At 46.5% G+C, this 18,526-nt stretch overlaps 1 protein-coding gene across 1 annotated transcript in view; it reads right to left on the bottom strand.

Annotated features, from left to right (window-relative positions):
- The window catches only part of EVC2 (EvC ciliary complex subunit 2), a 157,839-nt gene that overhangs the window by 131,225 nt on the left and 8,088 nt on the right, over nt 1-18,526 (bottom strand). Inside the window, exons 2-6 of the mRNA XM_069593234.1 lie at nt 18,430-18,484; nt 13,837-14,003; nt 9,660-9,728; nt 7,656-7,842; nt 4,954-5,063 (exon numbers count right to left, since the gene is read on the bottom strand). Of these exons, the coding sequence (XP_069449335.1) occupies nt 4,954-5,063; nt 7,656-7,842; nt 9,660-9,728; nt 13,837-14,003; nt 18,430-18,484 (588 nt within the window). The remainder of the gene's footprint in view (nt 1-4,953; nt 5,064-7,655; nt 7,843-9,659; nt 9,729-13,836; nt 14,004-18,429; nt 18,485-18,526) is intronic.

The following is an 18,526-nucleotide window of genomic DNA, read 5'->3' as shown; positions in this document are numbered from 1 at the left end:
TTTACCATCTGAGCCACCAGGGAAGAGTACATCATGAGAATTCCCAGGCTAGATGAAGCACAAGCTGGAATCAAGTTTGCCAAAGGAAATAGTAATAATCTCAGATATGCAGATGACACCACTCTTATGGCTGAAAGTGAAGAAGAACTAAAGAGCCTCTTGATGAAAGTGAAAGAGAGTGAAAAAGTTGGCTTAAAACTCAACATTCAGAAAACTGAGATCATGGCATCTGGTCCAATCACTTCTTGGCAAATACATGGGGAAAAAAATGGAAATAGTGACAGGCTTTATTTTGGTGGGCTCCAAAATCACTGAAGAATGAGACTGTAGCCATGAAATTAAAAGACACTTGCTCCATGGAAGAAAAGCTATGACCTACCTAGACAGTATATTATAAAGAAGAGACATTACTTTGCCAACAAGAGTCTGTCTAGTCAAAGCTATAGTTTTTCCAGTAGTCATGCATGGATGTGAGAGTTGGACTGTTAAGAGAGCTGAGCACCAAAGAATGGATGCTTTTGAACTGTGGTGTTGGAGAAGACTTTTGAAAGTCCCTTGAACTGAAGGAGATACAAATCATTCCATCCTAAAGGTAATCAATCCTGAATATTCATTGGAAAGACTGATGCTGAAGCTGAAACTCCAATACTCTGGCCACCTAATGCAAAGAACTGACTTATTGGAAAAGACTCTGATGCTGGGAAAGATTGAAGACAGGAGGAGAAGGAGACAACAGAGAATGAGATATTGAATGCCATCACCAACTCTATGCACATGAGTTTGAGTCAACTCCAGGAGCTGGTGATGAACAGGGAAGCCTGGTGTACTGTAGTCCATGGGGTTGGAAGGAGTTGAACACTACTGAGCAATTGAACTGAACTGAACTGAGAGTGATATCAGGTCATGGTATTGATTTCCATTTCCTTGTCATGAATCGTGAACATGACTTTATTCATTGCATTCCTCCTATTGGAAAATTTTGAGCAAAGAAGACAGTGAAATTAGGCAGATGGAGAAGTTGAACCAAAACAGGTCCTCAGAGAAGTCCTGAATTGTACTAAGTGGCTAAAGCTGACATTCTACCTGGGTCTCTCTTAGGATCAAGTGCCCCTGTGCAGGCAACTCTGCAGCTGGGACCACCCCTCCTTCTTGAAGGTGTATCTAACAGTCATTTCCAGGGTCCTCCCTCAAGACCGGTTGGAAGAGCCCTGATGAGAGCTGAGACCAGTCCTGTATTGGCCGCCTCCCAGCTATGTGACTTCAGACAAGTCCTTCCCTTCCCAGAGTTCTTCATCCTATTGGGTACCAGGGCTAAGATGGGGGCCCCTACTGGCCCAGGTACATCACTCAGCCATCCACCAGGTTTCTGTGACCTTCACCTCACAACCCCCTGACAAGTAAAGAACCAGGGAGCACTTTATATCCTGGGGTAGTGTGGCTCCTGTCTGGTCTGAGGATCTGCCTTGTCCATGACCTGCCTGTTACTGGTTCCAGACAAGGTATAGGGGTGGAGAGTAACTCTCAGAAACCTTAGAGCAATGTGGCAAAGCAGTTCTAGGTGTATGAAGCTAATAATTAAAAACTGGATTTGAAAAAAATAAAAAAATAAAAAAAAATAAAACACACACACACACATTTTTAAAGAAGAGACACCTATGAAGCAATCACTTGGCCCTTTCTGTTCCTGAATTGTATGTGCTGCAGAGTATTTGTCGTGCCCTGTGAGTTTCAGGGTCTTCTGAACTAGTGGGTTCGAAGGCTAGCTTCCTCTCTCTCTCTTCTCTCCCTCTGGGTCTGTCCTTGCTGTTTCTTGACACCCAAGGTCTAAACAGAGAGGGGCTGAAAGTGTGCTACACAGTCTGTCTCCATCTCTTAGCAAAACAGAAGCCATCAGCCTACATCCATGATATAAACTTCAAGGCTTAAGAAACATGTTTTAGAGCACACCCTGAAGCCGGGAAACAAGGACCACATGAGATCCAGTGATGGTTTTACAAGGTGGGCGGGATGTTTACACAGTATACAGTAAGGAACTAGAGATGAATGTTCTAGATTCTTCCCTCTTGACCTCCGCTGCAACTCTGTCCTGTCTCAGGTATCCTTGTATGAAGTTGAGGTGCATGTGTCTATACCTATGTACACACGTGTATACATGTATGTATATCTGTATGTGAGTTGGAGAAAGTAGTTTCCAGACTCAAACACAGTGCATTTCTGACAGTACCTCCCTCCTGTGGTGAGGATTAGAAAGCAGTAACTATTTTTATTGCTCTCATACCATTTTAAAATGTCAGAACTGGAAGAGATGAGTTTGAAGGGAATCTTTTGACCTCCCCCCCTCATTTCTCAAGTGGGAAAACTTAAGCTCAGAAACACTGAACCGTTCTAAAAACACAGTGAGGGCAGCATTTCAGCCTCTGAAGTACCAGACACCAAGTCCACGCCAACATGAAGGATTTTACCCCACTGGGCACCTGCATTTTTAAATAATTCCTTTATTCTCCCATTTGTAGTGTGAGCCTCTTTACAGCCGACAAGCAAAGCAGACCCATGTTCTTATGTGGAGTTGACAAGATTTTCCCTCAGACTTGGATCATTTTCAATTCCAAATACACTGGACCTTCTCTCCATCCTAGAGGAAGGCCCAGGAGTCACCCAAACTGGGTGACTCAATTAGAGAAGAAGGCATAGGAGCCGTATCCAGCCCTTATCCGCTCAGCAAACACCGAGCTTTCTAGGAACCTTTGCTAGGGCAGGTCTAAGAAAGGCGAGGCTGACAGACTAATGCAAACAGGGAGGAGCCTAGAACACACACCATCAAGTCCGGAGCTCTAGAATCTCCACTCTGTCCACAAAACTGCCCAGAGAGAGGGCTCCGAAGGCTTGGAAGGGAAAGGAAACTGAAAGCCACATGCAAATATAAAGTCATCATCGCTTTTATCCCCACAAGAGACTGGAGACCTGGAACAGCCTCCCTTTTTATTGATGAGAAACCAAAGGCTCAGAGAAGTTAAAAAAGAATTCATGTACTCACTCAGCAAGTAATTGCCAAGCACTACTGTGTGCAGGGCTCTATTTTTGGCACCAAGAACACAAATTGGGAATAAGACCGATGGGGTCTCAAGAAGCAACATTCTAGTGGGAGGATGGAGGGTTACCAGGGTGATGGGGTTGATACAACACACACAGGCACCAAGCAAAGCAATGGACAGGACCCATAGGGGGTGACGGCCAGAGAGCTCCAACTCCACGCCTCCCACTGCCCCCCTCCCCAGCCTCCCCAGGCTCCTCAGGGAGGTGTGAGGCCGCCTTGGTCTAAAATCTTAATGACCCTACACAGGGAGTTTTTATTTCACTGGGTTTCTGAGTTTCTCACTGCAGGTTTCTGACTGTTGCCTTTATCTTAAATTTTGACTTTAGCATATTTGGTTGCCTGTCCTTTGAAATTCAGATAGTATTTTTTTCTGGGCCTTTTATTTCCCTTTTTTTATCCTTCTCTGTTCTCGTTCTTGACTTTGCACTTAATTGTTTTCTGAGACATTCGTCTTTTCTGACAGTTTCATACAGCTTTCTCATATCTGGTCTTTACCTTTATGGAATCTTTCATTTTATTTAATTTTATCCAGGATTAGTTTTCTTATTGCAGCAGAAACACCACACACAGGCCTCTCAGCCTTGGAAGGAAGGAGCTCCTTGGAAGGAAGGAGCTGGCAGCTGTGAGGTCTGATTTTGGTTTTGCCATGTGACCTGGAGTAGTCACGCTGTGAGCCTCGTTTTCCACAACTGTTATGAAAAGTACTTCCTCCAGGGGCTGCAGTCTGAACAAAATGACCAGAGTAACTGCAGTACAGCAGATCCAGGTTTGATCCCTCAGCTGGGAAGACCCCCTGGAGAAGGGAATGGCTACACACTCCAGTATTCTTGCCTGGAGAATTCCATGGACAGAGGAGCCTGGTGGGCTACAGTCTATGGGTTGCAATGAGTAGAACACAACTGAGCGGCTTACACACACACACACACACACACACACACACACCGAGAGCACAGTCTCCGTGAGGACAAGGACACATCTCCCTCTCTGTAGCCCCAGGGGTGCACAGCACATAGCATGGGCCACACACAACCACATTCATCACCCACTGGATTGACAAAAAAGTGAATGGAAAATGCAAATGCTCATGGTAATGGGTTACAGGTTGAATCACGTCCCCCCAAAATCCATGGTTGAAGCCCTGACCCCAGTGTCTCGGAATGTGTCTGAGTTTGGAGATAGAACCTTTAGAGATGTGATTAAGGTAAAGCGAGGCCATCACGGTAGCCTCTAACCCCACCTGACAAGTGTCCTTATAAGGAGACTATGACACAGACAGACACAGAGGGATGGCCACGTGAGACACAGGTTGAAGACAGCTGTCTACAAGCCAAGGAGAGAGGCCTCAGAAAGACAACCCTGCCCACACCCTGACCTGAATGAACTTCCAGCCTCCAGGGCTGTGAACAAATACATTTCTATTGTTTGTGAGCCAGCTGGTCCACAGTACCTTTTCACAGCAGCTCTAGCAAACCAATATCAACAGAAAGTATATGGTTGAGTGCTTATTACACACAAGACATGGTGATGAGAAATTAACGTCTATGTAAATAAATTTTTAAAAAAGAAAAAAAAAACCTATGTAGACATGTATAAATAAATATGAGACCATGGCGAAAAAAAAAAAGAAACTAACGTCTATGGATGACATATCTTGATAATCAGGTCCATAGAGGTTACAAGGAGCTAAAAGGGAGCCTGGTTCACGGCAAAGTGTGAGATTCCAGGGCCCATTCACTAACCCAGAACTCGGCATCACTGAATGAATGGAGGATAGAAGGAAGAAGAACATGAACAACGGAAACTGTGCTCGAGATTTCTAAAACAAGGACAAGACGAACCACAAGTAACACAGACAATACCGGTGACGAACTCTGGAAGGAGAGCTGGGCAGGAAGCAGCAGGATGTCTCCACTCCTGATGTCTCTGGCCTCCAGCGAGGCTGTGTAGCTGACCGAGAAGGAGTCTCCGACTGTTCAGAGAGAAGGCACGTGCGGTCATCAGGGGGGGTCCCTGCACACCCCAGACACGGCTGCGGTCCAAAGGCGGCGGCAGCCAGGGCCCTTTGAGCTCACATGCTTTTCTAGCATGGAGAGTAAATCACACAGGCGTGCTCTTGGGCCCACTCTGCTCTCACTCAGAAGGGCTGTCAGCAGGCACAGGGAGCTTTACCTGGACCCCCAACCCATCCAGAAATGCCTGGGGCTGGGCGGGTCAGCCTTCCTAACTCAGGATGTATTTAGCTCATCCACTTAGGAAATCCAGAACCTTTCTGTCTTGTTTGGAATCCAGGTGGGGAATCTATTTATTCCCAGTGATCCTATTCACACAATGAAGGAAAACTCTTTACAGAACTAACTTTCGGGTGACACTAGCTGCCACTTTGACACCTCCAGGCAGCCTGGTCCTGGGAGCCCAGCACGAGGCACAGAGAGGCAGGGAAGACCCGGGAGAAGGAGAAGAAGGCCACTCAGGCTCACGGAGGGTCCCTTCTGACCTCATGGTCGCTGGTTCGTCCTTAATTACACAGAGAAGCTTCCCTAGAAGATGGGGTTTCTGACTCAAATCTCCCCTTAATAAGGAGCCAGGATTGAAACACCAGCTGTTAGGAGAAGGCACCTCTGCTATAGGGAGGGGTCACATCCCAGGGTGAACCAATGGGCCCTGGAGTTGTGGGTGGAGAACTCTCTTTCCTTTAGAAGGACTCCCGGAAGTGGGTGTCATGGCACCCACAGTTCACAGCTGCAGGGGCTGAGATTCAGGGATGTGCAGAGCACACGTGTCAAGAGCAGAAGTCACGGAGTCCATGGGCGAAGTGTGTGGTCCTGGCTCCAAGCAGGTGAAGCACAGGAGTGGCAGCTGAGTGAGGGGCAGGGGAGCAGAGAAAGGTCCTCCAGGGGGACACAAGAGTAGGAGCTGATGCCGAGCCGTCGGAGGAAAGTACCCAGTTCAGGATGGTAGGAGCATGGACTACACAAGGCCACTGGAGCAATAAAATGAGAGGTAGGCAGAGTGCCAGGCCATGTCACCCCGTTCAGACTCTGCAGTGACTCTGTGAGTCTGGGGGACATACACCACGTCTGCAGCTCAGAGAAATGCAGTGATTTCCGGAGGCCACACAGCTCTGAAATGGCCAGGAGTCAAGGGAGCTCTGTCTGAGATCGAGTCTGGGCTCTGCTCTCAGCCCTATGTTCCTGTCTCTAAGCACAAGCTTAAGAACTGGGGAGATTTATTTTTACATTATTGAAGAAAGGCATTGAAAATCACTTAGCTGAGATGTACCATGACAGTTTTTACACCATTGCTTAAACCAGCGCCAGCAAAGAGGTCACTACTTGCAGGCTAACTCCACGACAGCATCTGTCAATAGTACGGTGTTAAGATGGATTCTGAAGTCTCATCTAGACTCAGAAAGAGTGGTGGCGTTGATGAGCAATGTGAGCCATGTATATGGAAGTGGACAGGTCAGTTAGAGTCCCAGGCCTGTGAGAGGCACTATAGTATCGAGGGTATGGGGTGGATGGAGAAGTCAGACTGAGTCTGTCTCCACCTTGACTGCCAACCCTGGGCCTTGGGCAAGTTCCTCATCACCTTAGTTTCTTCATCTGTAGACAAAGCACCTTCTTAGATAAAAGAAGTCCCACCTTCCTAGCAAAACTGACAGCTCTGAAGTCAGAGTAACAGCTGCATCCCAGAATTATTAGTTTTTTAATTACTTGTTCATTTTTGGCTGTGCTGGGCCTTCATAGCCGTGCAGGCTTTTCTCTAGTTGTGGCTAGTGGGGGCTACTCTCTAGGTGCAGTGTGTGGGCTTTTCATTCTGGTGACTTCCCTTGTGGTGCATGCGTTTCAGGAGCCAGGCACCCAGGCTCTAGAGCATGGGCTCAAGAATTGTGGGGCAGGAGCTACATTGCTCTGCGCACCTGGGATCTTCACGGATCAGGGATTGAACCTGTGTCTCCTGCATTACTTCGGAGCCACCAGGGAAGTCCCCAGGATTGGTTTTAAATCTCCTTAATTAACCAATGACAAGCTCACTTCAGGAAACACACCTCTGAAAGCCAACCAGTGATGGTGTCATGCTTTGAACGGGAGCTAATTAGCAGCAGAGTCACTCCCGTGAACACAGCTGAACACGCCAAGAGCACATTTCCTGAGCTGATGCCAAACCCCTCCCGTGTCTGTCCAGCACTCCCCCAAACAAGCTCTTCATTTCACTGAGTGACAGTCATTTTGATCATCTGGCTGATGGATACAGTGGGGTTCGCTACAACCTCTTTGTATACATTTGAAATTGTTCATAATAAACTTTGAATATACATATTTTTAAAAATCCTTCCCCAAATCCCACCTCTCTCAACCTAAGTCACAAACCAGCTTCCTGGTTGCAGGCGCTGAGCAGGGGTCTCCTCTGATGCCCTACGAGCAGATTTCACCATGAGGACCAACGGCATGAACACAAGTCCCGTGTCTGAGAAGATGCCTGCAGCCCATCCCTCGCTCTGTGCCCATCTGTGTGTATCTCCATCGTATCCCACACTTAACTTTGTACATGTGGCTATTACCTTGTAGAAACTTCTTCCTGAAAGCCTGGAAGCCTCTCGAGGTCTGGTTTCCAACTGACTCCCTAACAGTGAGGCCTGTGATGTTGTCGAGTAAGAGCAGGTCGGAGAGGTTGGTGGCTGTGGGTGTCCTGGTGTTGTTCACAAACAGTCGCACGTGGGCCGATGGCCACTCACTCTGCATAGACACCTAGGACAGGAGGAGAAATGAGGCCAGACTTGCTGGTGAGCCCGACTTCCCAATGCAAGGCCCCAGCTCGACGTGAACGCACTAGGTCTGCAGGTAGAGGGAAAGGATTACAGTCTCATGAAGGTTCTAGAATTCATCAGGTGTGATTTCAAAGACCCCGGGAGAATTCTGACTCCCGCTTGACAAGTTGTTGCTCAGACCAGTTCAAAGAAACCAGAACCCTGAAATGCAGTGAAACCACAGAGAAACTTAAGTGAAAAAACATCCATGCATGAGACTACGGTAGGGGAGATTGTCAAAACTGGGGTCACCAAGAAAAACAAACTGCAGCACTTTGTTAATCCATTATTTTGAAGATTCAGTCCCAGCCAGTCCAGGGCCTCTGACTGTCATCTGATCTCCAAGTTTGCCCTGAGCTGGTCTCCTGTCTCCTGGCCAGTCGCCTTCCAGGTTCTGCTCACCCATATGTTTGCACAGCTCAGTTATTCAAAGCCAGTGGCCCGTCTCCAGCTTGGATCCCCACCTGGCCTCTGACACCTTGTCCTGCCCCCTCTCTCAAAGCTATTTCCCACCATTCCTGCCCTTTCTTCACCCCAGCTCTGCTGAAAGAGACAGAGGAGCTGAGAAAAGAGAGGGAAGCCATGTACACCCCCAAGAAGAATGAGCTCTGGATTGTAATAAGTAAAAAAAAGCAAATTGTAAAACTTGGTGTATAGGGTACTGTCACCTAGGCAAAAAGGGGAAGAAAGAAGGTATGTGTGTATGTGTGCACATGGGCACACACGCATACTCATAGCTACACTCATGTAGCAGGAAGCATTTCTAGGAGGACACATGAGAAAGTGGTAGCTCCAACTGCATTCCAGGAAGTGAGGCAAGAGAGCCAAGGGCCTGGGCTGCAGTGAGAGCTGTGCAGTACACAGTTAGTTCAGCAGGCCTGGACTGTCCAAACCCCGCCTGTCCCAAAGAGAGGACCAGCTCCTGAGAGACTGGCCCTTAAAGCCCGTGGAATATCTTGTCTGGTAAGAGTGTCTTGCTATACTTACGGCCTTGGGCCACCCCAGGTGGTCTGTGCTAACCATGTGATTCACGGTGAGGGCCTTGGGCAAAGCTGTGTTCAGGTGACCTGAGTAACTGAGGTCAGTGACATGAGTGCTCCATCATGATGGATCCTCAATAAAAATCCTGGACTCCACGGCTTGAGTGAGCTTCCCTGGTGATATCACACACCACTGCTGGGAAAAATTAGATGCTGCTCCTTCAGGTCCATCAGGAGACCAGGTGTCTTGGGCCTGGTCTCCCCAGAACACTGTCCTACGAGCTCTTGGCTTTGCTGACTATAATCTATAAGCTCTGCTGTAATAAACTGTGACTGCGAGTAGAGCAGCTTTTCCGAGTTCCCTGAGTCCTTCTAGGGAACCACTGAACCTGACGATGGTCTTGGGGACCCTCAACACAAGGATCATGTGAAGGTCATCCCATGAGATTAGTAAGAATCAAAGACCTAAAAGACATTACATAAATTTATAAACTGTTGGCATCATGCCAATGTTAAAATCTGGGAGAAAATACATGCTTTCTTTCCCATCTTAAATAATCACAGAGGATTTTCAGTAATGATTTTGTTGTTACAAAAAAAATCTTGGTGCTTCCATATAAAATATGAGATCCCTGTAAGTCACTTCATCACCCATGTCCAGATATGGGTAGATGGCCATGTGACTTGCCAGTTCTTTAAATACATAACTCTCCTAATACACATTTTCGGCAAATTCAATTACTTTCTCCTTAAGTATAAACCACCGATGAATACTCACCACTGCACATTTCCGAAAAATTACTCCATTTTCAGAAGTCCCTTGAACGTCTCTTGAAATGTCTCCATACTACAATAAAATATAGAACTTATTAGAAAATGAAAAACATTTCATGCTACACATGTTAAATAAAAGTACAAGATGAACTTTTAAAAGTGGGGGGAGGGTAGAGGAACTTCCCTGGTGGCCCAGTGGTTGAGACTCCATGCTTCCAATGTAGGGGGTGCAGACTAGGTGCCTGATCCGGGAACTAAGATCCCACATGCTGTGGGGTGTGGCCAAAAAATAAACAAGTAAAAGGCAGGGTAGAAGGGTTACTTTTGCAGTCATGCATTCTGACCCTGAAGATTTTTTTTTTTAAGTCTTACAGAACTGGAACTTAAAACCTATGAATAAAGAAAAATGTGGACATGTGATGACACAGCGCTATGTCCTGTTCTGAGCTGCGTGTCAATGACATTGTCACAGGGACTCAGCGAACCAGGGTTGGCACTTTAGCAGGAGGAATGTGAGCAGAGCTATGGAAAAATCCTTTAGGGATTGCTCACATGACCTGGTTTCCTAGGCCTTGTCGTTGTTCAGTTGCTAAGTCATGTCCAATTCTGTGCCATCCCATGGATTGCAGCATGCCAGGCTTCCCTGTCCTTCACAGTCTTCTTGAGTTTGCTCAAATTCATGTCGATTGAGTCAGTGATGCTATCTAACCATCTCATCCTCTGCCACTTCCTTCTCCTTTTGCCTTCCATCTTTCCCAACAACAGGGTCTGTAGTAGTAAAGAATTTGCCTGCCAATGCAGGAGATGCAGGTTCGATCCCTGGGTCAGGAAGATCCTCTGGAGGAGGAAATGGCAACCCACTCCAATATTCTTGCCTGGAGAATCCCATGGACAGAGGAGTTTGGTGGGTTACAGTTCATGGCATCTCAGAGTCGGACAAGGCTGAGCGACTGAGCAGCGTAGCACGCACATGTCCTGAGTGGGGCACACAAGCCACACAGCAGGAACCTGGTGAATATGGACCATGGTGTGTTGAAGTGCTTCTTGCGAGCTGGATCTCTCATTAGCAGGTAGAGAATCCACCCAGGACTGGCCTCCTCCAGCCCCACGAGGGGCTTCCCTGGTGGCTCAGTGGTAAAGAATCTGCCTGCAATGCAGGAGACCCGGGTTTGATCCCTGGGTCAGGAAGATCCCTTGGAGAAGGGAATGGCTACCCAGTCCAGTATTCTTGCCTGGAAAATCCATGGACAGAGGAGTTTTGTGGGTTACAGTCCATGGGGTTGCAAAGAGTTGGACACGACTGAGTGACTCACACACACCTCCCCTGGAAGCCAACAGAGAGCCAGGGCTCACCCACTGGATGCCAGCTCCATTGCTCCTTGTAAACATAGCTGATACCTGTTCGTTTTCATCCTTGCACATGCCCCTTGATCCCAGGCCATGCATCCCCACTGTCTGCCCCACCCACCTTCATCTGTAGTGGGTGGAGCCATACTCTGAAATCACAGACCAAGGCAGCTCTCGGTGATACCGATAATCCTAAAATGCCTATTCTTTCCCAAGTGCCAGGTGTATGCCCATCACTGTACACACATGATTTCTATTTCTCCCATTTCACAGATGAGGAAACTAAGGCTCATGGAGGTTAACCACTTGCCCAAGGCTGCACAGGTAGGAAGCTTGGACTCTACCCAGGCAGTGCACTGGTTATAGCTCCATACGCTATGATAGGATAGGTATAGGTAGGTATAGGTATAGATAGGATAGGTATAGCTCCATATGCTATGACTCTCCCATAGGGCACACTCTTTCTCCAGAGCATGACTCTCTCATTGTCTATTGTATAGAAACGAACAAAGACGCAGAGAGCAGAAGTGATATTCTGAGAACATTTTGACCACAGGCAGCAGCATGAGCTGTTGAAGCCTTTGATTCTGGTTGAGTCTCTGTCCATGACCCCACCCTCATGCTTTGATATGCCAGGACTGCAGTTAGTCCTTGAGGGCAGGCATCTGGCTTTCTAGTCTTCAGATTCCCACACAGTATCCTGCATATGACAATCAGATAAACACAGTTTGTTGGGCAAAGACACACAGGAGGGGGATGGAGCATGGACTGGAAAGCTGATAACCACCACGGTGGCTGGATGCAGCTCCTCCTGAAGCCCAGAACCTGGGAACATGACCCTATTTGGAAAAGTGGTCTTTGAAGATGTAATTAAGCCAAGGCTCTCAAGATGAGATCATTCTGGGTTTAGGTGGGTTGGCTTTAGCCAGGTCCTAAATCCAATGACAAGTGTCCTCATTAGTGACAGAAGAGAAGACACACCCACAGAGAAAAGGACCCAAGAAGGTGAAAGCAGAGCATGACAGCAAATGACAGGTGTCAACTGGCTGGCCATGGCTCCCAGATACTCGGTCAATTGCCTCCTGATGTCACTGTGAATGTATTTTTAGATGAGATCTAACGTTTAGGTCAGTGGACTTTGAAGGAAGCTAATGACCCATCATAGTGTGGGTGGGCCTCACCCAATCAGGTGAGGTCTTAACAAAAGTGATGAAGGTTTCCCCTAAGGAAGAGTGCATTCTGTGCAGAGACTTTCCAACTTGAGTATCGGTTCTTTCTGGGGTCTCCAGGCCACACTTGCAGATCGTGGACTTTGCCAGCCCCTACAATCACATAAGCAATTTCTTGAAATAAATCTCCCCCTCCCTCCTTCACGTGTGTGTGTGTATCTGTGTGTGTGTGTATACACACATCCCACCGGTTTATTTTCTCTGTAGAATCCCAATATAAAGATTGGAGTTATACAGCCACAAGCCAAGGAAAGCTCCCAAAGCTAAAAGAGATAAGGATGGATTTTCCCCTACAAGCTCCCAGTAAAAGCACAGCTCCACTGATACCCTGACTTTGGCCTTCCTGCCTCTAGAAAAAAGAGAGAATAAATTTCACTGTTCTAAGCCACCATGTTGGTAATAATTTGTCACACAACTATCTAATACAAAATGTGGGAGACTAACACAAAATGTAGCCAAGGGCCAAGGAGGAGCTTGTCGCCGTAGTAGCCTGTTGGCTGAATCCAGTGGTTCTCAAGCCATTATAAGTCATGACAGCTTAGGGGAGAGTCAGCCTCACGTGGCACCAACACATTACACAGAGTATGAGGAACACCAGGAGCAGGGACAGCGGCTAAGAGCAGGGGTCACACATCCTAGTCCTGCCGCTTCGGCCTGTGGGATCCTGAACAAACTCCTTAATCTCTCCAACCTTCAGTTCCTATTTGTAAAAAGGGAATAAAAATAGTACCTGTTTAAGAAACTCATAATGAGGCTCCAGTGAGATTATGCATAGAAAGCACTAAGCCTATGGTTTTTCCAGTAGTCATGTATGGATGTGAGAGTTGGACAATAAAAAAAGGATGAATGCCCAGGAATTGATGCTTTTGAACTGTGGTGTTGGAGAAGATTCTTGAGAGTCCCTGGGACTGCAAGGAGATCAAACCAGTCCATCCTAACGGGACCAGTCCTGAATATTCATTGGAAGGACTGATGCTGAAGCTGAAGCTCCAATACTCTGTCCACCTAATGCAAAGAGCCGACTCATTAGAAAAGACCCTGATGCTGGGAAAGATTGAGGGCAGGAGGAGAAGGGAATGACAGAGGATGAGATGGTTGGATAGCATCACTGACTTGATGCACGTGAGCTTGAGCAAACTCAAGGAGATAGTGAAGGACAGGGAAGCCTGGCATGCTGCAGTCCACGGGGTCGCAAAGAGTTGGACATGACTGAGAAACTGAACAACAACATGCCTGGCAAGTGGAAAATACTTTTTAAACATTTGGCACTATTATCGGTAGCAGCGTTTTCATAACAGGTGCAAGTGAATCGATCCAGTTAAAGTAAAACCCCATGCACTGCTTTAGAACCAGCAGATAAGGCTGCCTAATGCTCAGATTCACACACCCTATTCATCTAAATACTGTATATTGTATAGAAGCAGCAGCTCTCTGTAAAGAAAAATGGAATTGCTCCCTAATGACAACTACATTTAGTGAAAGAGAAAGAATAGGTGTTTTTTGGAGGAGGAACAAAAGCCTGTGACATTTTCTACACAAGTGATCCAAAACTGGTTTCTTTACAACTTCTGATATGTCTTTAAAAGAACTGAACATGTTACTCACCAGGCGGTGTGTTACAGCAGAGTCTCTTTTAAACAAGGTCTTCCTAGGCCATGAGTGTGTAAACGCAAAGACGGAATGAACCCATGGCTCACTAGAGGCTGCAGAAGCCAGGGGTGGGTTAAAGACTTCAATTTCCTTACTGAATTTCATTCTGAATGGCGCCTCCTCTGCAAAACAGTAATGTGCATGCGTTACATAATACAAAAAGGCAGTGGTTAAACTCTGGAAGCAAACCACATGATACATGGCAGGCATTTGGAAAATCTTTGCTGAGTAAGTGAACAAGAGTGTGAATGAATGAATGACTTAATTCTTTGCCAAGAAAGTGAGAAGTTCTCATTGGGAGCCATAGAGCTTAAGACGAGTTTCTTGAAGTGTGTGCTGCTTACCTGAGCTGTAGGCTGAAATGTACACGCCTGGCCCTCCTGTAGACCGGCTGAATCAGAACCACTAGGCAAGGGAGGAGGCATGGGTGATTCCTACACTTTGCATCAGAGGGCCCTGGGTTCCAATCCTGGCTTTGTCACTCGCCAGCTGTGCCCTTGGGAAAACCTCTAATCACTCTGTAAATTTCTATTTTGAAGTGACCAGAATTGTGGAGCCGTGCCTTTTCAACATTTATCTTCTATCCAAGTACAAACTGTATATGGGCTGAGAATGAATCCTGTTTTTCACCCTTCCTTACACGGAGTATTGATAGCAAGGTCTTTAGAACTGCTTTGGAACCCCTTTTATAGAATTTCTAAATAAATGTAGGAAAAATTTAAATTTAAAAAAAAATAATGTGAAACTGGATCCTGGATAAAATCAATATCTTTTTTCCCAGAATACTATCTGTGGTTCAGTTCATGATGTTGGAATGGGGACAAAGGTGAGCATCTGGGAATTGAGAGCCCTCCCCATGGAAACTGGTAGGTGCTTTCCCAGGCTGGCTGCTCAGTTGGACTGTTGGAGGCAATCACAGAAGTGGCACAGAACACCCACCTCCAGACCCCAGTCCAGTCCTTCGGGCTAAGGGACAAAGACTCACTGGTCTCAAATCTTAGGCCACTCTGGGCTTTGTCTCTGGTGGGGGTGTCTAAGCCCCTGCTCCTCCAGGTGCTCAGAAGGCCCAGCTGTGGGCTCTGATGGAGACCTGAATGAGAACAGACACCACTACTGTCCACAGACAGTACAGAAGGAAGTCAAGCTCTGACCTGACCATCACCTCCCACTACGTCACTACCCAGCGGTCTCCGCACTAATGTGCTGTCACGCGGATTATCGGTTGTGACTCTGCAGCTGTTTGAATGCACCCTCTCTCCCTCACCTCTGGGCTCCCACATGCCTGGAAGCCTCTCCCTCTGCTTCCTTCTCCTGCTAATTGCTACTTCTCAGGACTCACCTGAGACTCAACACCTCCTCCAGGAAGCCTTCCCTGAAACCTTCCCAGTGACCTCCTTCCTCTACCCTCTGCTCTCACTACAACCACAATCCTAAGTACACTCACTCCCTTACCCAAAATGTCTGCTTAATTAGTAACTAACAGTTTTCCGTGACTATGGTAATATCACCTCAACCTATTTTACTCAAATGAAAACACTGGATTTTATAAACTTTTGTAAAGTCTTTTGCAAAGACTGCTTGTTGTTCTTCAGTTGCTAGATCGTATCTGACTCTTGGCAGCCCTGGGGATTGCAGCATGCCAGGCTCCTCTGTCCTCCACTATCTCTTGGGATTTGCTCAAACTCATGTCCATTGAGTCAGTAATGCTATATAATCATCTCATCCTCTGTCATCCCCTTTTCCTTCTGCCTTCAATCCTTCCCAGCATCAGGGTCTTTTCTAATGAGTCAGCTCTTCATATCAGGTGGCCAAAGTATTGGAGCTTCAGGTTCAGATCATTCCTTCCAATGAATATTCAGGACTGATTTCCTTTAGGATTGATTGGTTTGATCTCCTTGCAGCCCAAGGGACTCTTAAAAGAGTCTTCTCCAGCAACACGCTTTGAAAGCATCAATTCTTGAGCATTCAGCTTTCTTTATGGTCAACTCTCACACCCAAACATGACTACTAGAAAAACCATAGCTTTGACTATACGGACCTTTGTTGGCAAAGTGACGCCTTTCCTTTTTAATACACTGTCTATGTTTGTCATAGATTTACTTCCAAGGAGCAAGCTTTAACTTCGTGGCTGCAATCACCATCCACAGTGATTCTGGAGCCCAAGAAAATAAAATCTGTCACTTCCTCAACTTTTTCCCCCTCTACTGGCCATGACATGATGGAACTGGATGCCCTGATCTTAGTTTTTTTCATGTTGAGTCTTAAGCCAGCTTTCTCACTCTCCTCTTTCACTTTCATCAAGAAGGCTCTTTAGTTCTTCTTCATTTTCTGCCATAAGGGTAGTGTCATCTGCATATCTGAGGCTATTGATATTTCTCCCGTCTATCTTGATTCCAGCTTGTGCTTCATTCAGCCCAACTTGTCACATGATGTACTCTGCAGATAAGTTAATTAAACAAGGTGACAATATATAGCCTTGTCGTACTCTTTTCCCAATTTTGAACCAGTCCGTTGTTTCATGCCTGGTTCTAACTGTTGCTTTTTTACCTGCATAACGTTTCTCAGGAGACCAGTAATGTGGTCCGGTATTCCCATCTCTTTAAGAATTTTCCACAAGTTTGTTGTGATGCACACAGTTAAAGGCTTTATTGTAGTCAATGAAGCAGAAGTAGATGATTTTCTATAACTCTCTTGCTTTCTTCATGATCCAGTAAAAGTTGGCAATTTGATCTCTGGTTCCTCTCCCTCTTCAAAACCCAGCTTGTACATCTGGAAGTTCTCAGTTCATGTACTGCTGAAGCCTAGCTTGAAGGATTTTGAGCATAACATTGCTAGCGTGTGAAATGAGAGCCATTATACAGTAGTTTGAACATTCTTTGGCATTGCCCTTCCTTTGGGATTGGAATGAAAACTGACTTCTTGCAGTCCTATGGCCACTGCTGAGTTTTCCAAATTTGCTTACATATTGAGTGTGGCAGAATAACAGAAAACATAAAAAATACTTTTACCTCCCCCAGAAAATGAAATACATTTATCCCTGGAATAAAACAAGGTGTATTTATAACCTGTGTCAATTCTGGATGAAAAGTCTGTTCTGCCTTCCCAGGACCCCTCCCTTCAGGGCAGGCCCCCGACTAATCAGTAAGATTCTAGCTCAGTCTCTACAGACAAACCCGGATCCCAGCACATCCTGGTCCCCAGGAGGCCAGACTTAAGCCCAGAACCCAGAACACCAGTGATGGGACTGGGGACTGGCATGGGCTCAGACTGTGTCCGTCAGTCTTCCCTGAACTTCTGTCGAACTACAGAAAGTCTCTTCCTTTCTGCAAGTGGCAGCAATTACTTCCACAAGGAAAGAATGTCCCTGAGAATGACACTCATCAGACGAAAGCAGGAGCCTCGATGGAAAGAGAAAAGCAGAGCCCTGAGAACACTGCTCCTGGATCCTGGGCCTGTGCAGTCCAGCGATAAGGGTCAACAAATTGCTCATCGCTTAGTTTCAGTTGGATTTCTGAAACCTGGTGTGGTAGACTTTCAGTGTGTGCATATTCAGTTATGTCTGACTTTTTGCAATCCTGTTAGGCTCCCTGTCCATAGGATTTCCCAGGCAAGAATACTGGAGTGGGTTACCATTTCCTTCTCCAGGGGACCTTCCCGACCCAGGGACTGAACCCAGATCACCTTCATCTCCTGCACTGGCAGAAGGATTCTTTACTGCTGAGCCACCTGGGAAGTCAGGTAGACTCAGTAATGGTCCCCAAAGACACCCAGGTCCTAATCTCAGCAACCTGTAAATATGTTCTCTTATGTGGCAACAGACTCTTCACAGATATGATTAAATTAAAGGCCCTTAATTTAATTGATGAGGAAGTAACCTGGATTATCCAGGGGGCCATAAATGTAATCCCAGATGTCCTTACAGAGGGAGGCAAAGAGAGATTTGACATGCAGAAGAGAAGGTTATGGGACCACTGAGGCATGAAGCAATGCTGCTGGCTTGGAGGCTGCAGGAAGGGTCATGACCTGCAGGATCCAAGGAATGAAGCTCCAGATCCTGGAGAAGGAAGAATATTCTTCCCAGGGCCTGGAGAGCGTGCTGACACCCTGACATCAGACCAGTTAAACTGACTGAACTTTTGCCCTCCAGAACTATATGAGAATACATCCATGCTGTTTTACCACTAAATCTGTGACAACTTGTTACAGCAGCAAAAAGAAACTCATGCAGTTGACTAATACACACATTCTGCGTTTTCTTCATCAGGCACCTTCAGAGGAGAATCAAGATTCCCCCTTACCTGAATCATTATTGATTCTTGATTCTTACCAATTACTATTGAATCTTACCAAGACTCAATCACCACCTTACCTGAACTCAGATCTGGGCACCCAGACCACTGCTGCAGGAGGGGACCCACTGCCTTTGCTCTGTAAGGTACATAGGTGAGCAGGGTGCCAGGGAGGCAGAAGCAGGAGGTCTATGGCTTTAGGGTCTGGTTCTCTCTCATGGTCAAATCAATTAAAAAATCAGCCAAGAGAAAAACTTACCTGGAGTTGTAACGTGAGAGTTTTCCACACTGGGCCAAATCCCAAGGGGTAAGTCCTAAAAGTCCAAAGACACAAAGACGTCATTGAAGAAAACACT

The sequence above is a fragment of the Ovis canadensis genome, chromosome 6, assembly GCF_042477335.2.
Source record: "Ovis canadensis isolate MfBH-ARS-UI-01 breed Bighorn chromosome 6, ARS-UI_OviCan_v2, whole genome shotgun sequence".
Classification (NCBI taxonomy): domain Eukaryota; kingdom Metazoa; phylum Chordata; class Mammalia; order Artiodactyla; family Bovidae; genus Ovis; species Ovis canadensis.
This window is presented reverse-complemented; position numbering and strand designations above follow the sequence as displayed.